The following is a 1,603-nucleotide window of genomic DNA, read 5'->3' on the forward strand; positions in this document are numbered from 1 at the left end:
TTGAATACTCTTAATGGTGTGAGCCCTTTTGGGAAAAACCGTGCGGGCTTGATCCAAAACGGATAATATCACACCATGTTAAAAGTATCTTTGTACCGTTTTAGCCCAACAACACCTTCAGTGGAAGTCATCTAAATATTCTGCTTGGTAAGCTATATGCAATGCTCTTTGACCTTTCATTTGAGACTTAAGCATCAAATTCTCTTGAAACTGAAATCACAGAATCCAAAATAGAGAGGAAGAATCTAACTAATCCCCATAAAGCAAGAGTACATCTCATCTGGGCACTACCAAAAGACAACCTCTTTACCATAAAGTTAGCCATTCTTCAGTCCTCACTAATATAAAATGTCACCACCATTTACATCATTTCTCTTCCTCTCCCTTATTTCCTTGACCATCAGTGTTTAATCACCAACCAATGATGAATTTCAAGAATTCTTCCACTTTTATCTCCTGCATTTTACTCATTATTTTTCCTTCATTAATCTCATCACAAGCATGCCAAAGATTTTGTGGCAACATACCGATGAAATATCCCTTTGGCACTGGACCTGGCTGTGGCGATCCGCGTTTCCAGCCGTTCATTACCTGCAACAATCAGCAGCTCACATTCAAAACTCACACTGGATGCTATCCTGTCACATCCATAGATTACAACAGCCAAGTTTTATACATCAGTGATCCTTCTATGTCAACCTGTGCTTGTACACAGCCAAGCAAAGGTTTCAGTTTAGACTGGAAAGCACCATTCAACTTTCATGATGAAACAGTTTTTGCTTTGCTCGATTGCTCAACTGATTCTTCGCCAATTTATCAGTCCAACGGAGGGATGAATTCGACATTCCCTCTATGTGATTCTTCTCAGGGGGATCCTGTTTGTAGTCTTCTCTATTCTTGCGAAGCAATGAGCAGGCTTAATCTCCCAACTTCCACTTGTTGTGTTTACACTCCAGTTGATCTTGGGCCGTCGTTCGAGATGGATTTGGAGAAACTGCACTGCACATCTTACTCAGCTCTCTATGGTTTCAATGGTCAAGATGCCAATCCACAGGCCTGGAAATATGGAGTGGCATTGAAATACAAGTTCAATTTCAACAATGATTACCCTGAAATGTGTGCTAGTTGTGAAAAGACTAATGGAGTTTGTGGATATTGTGGTCCTTATAATTCTTTTATTTGCAACTGTCCAAGTGGAGTTAACACAACAACAGATTGTTTTCTTGGAGTACCCTGGAATAACAGTTTTAGAACTGTCCCTTGGCAAACTGGTAAAAGAAATTTCCACATTTTGCTCTGACATTTGGAGATTTTTCAATGCATTCTTTGGTAACTAAAGTCTTACAATTACTGTGTTGTTTTTTGCAGGGCTATTGTTGATCAATGCCTTGGGATGGTATATCACTTTGGCTTTGATGTAGACTGCAATGATCAAGCATAAATGGAACTCAATGAAGGAATTTGACTTGAAATCTTTTTGCTTAACATTAATTGGTTTATGGAGAATCCACAATTTTAGTTGTTTGTTGTAATTTGCAAACTGTAAAACAGAATTGTTGAAAAGAAAAAAAGGGCAATGCAATGGCTGGATTTCTATCCTTAA

At 38.6% G+C, this 1,603-nt stretch overlaps 1 protein-coding gene across 1 annotated transcript; it reads left to right on the top strand.

Moving 5' to 3' along the window:
• Positions 1-289: 289 nt before the first annotated feature.
• On the top strand, positions 290-1,603 carry LOC107827951 (wall-associated receptor kinase 4). Its single transcript, XM_016655187.2, has 2 exons — positions 290-1,271; positions 1,369-1,603. Exons 1-2 carry the CDS (start codon positions 422-424, stop codon positions 1,419-1,421), a joined length of 903 nt encoding a protein of 300 aa, XP_016510673.1. The 5' UTR covers positions 290-421; the 3' UTR covers positions 1,422-1,603.

Source organism: Nicotiana tabacum, chromosome 18, assembly GCF_000715075.1.
Source record: "Nicotiana tabacum cultivar K326 chromosome 18, ASM71507v2, whole genome shotgun sequence".
Classification (NCBI taxonomy): domain Eukaryota; kingdom Viridiplantae; phylum Streptophyta; class Magnoliopsida; order Solanales; family Solanaceae; genus Nicotiana; species Nicotiana tabacum.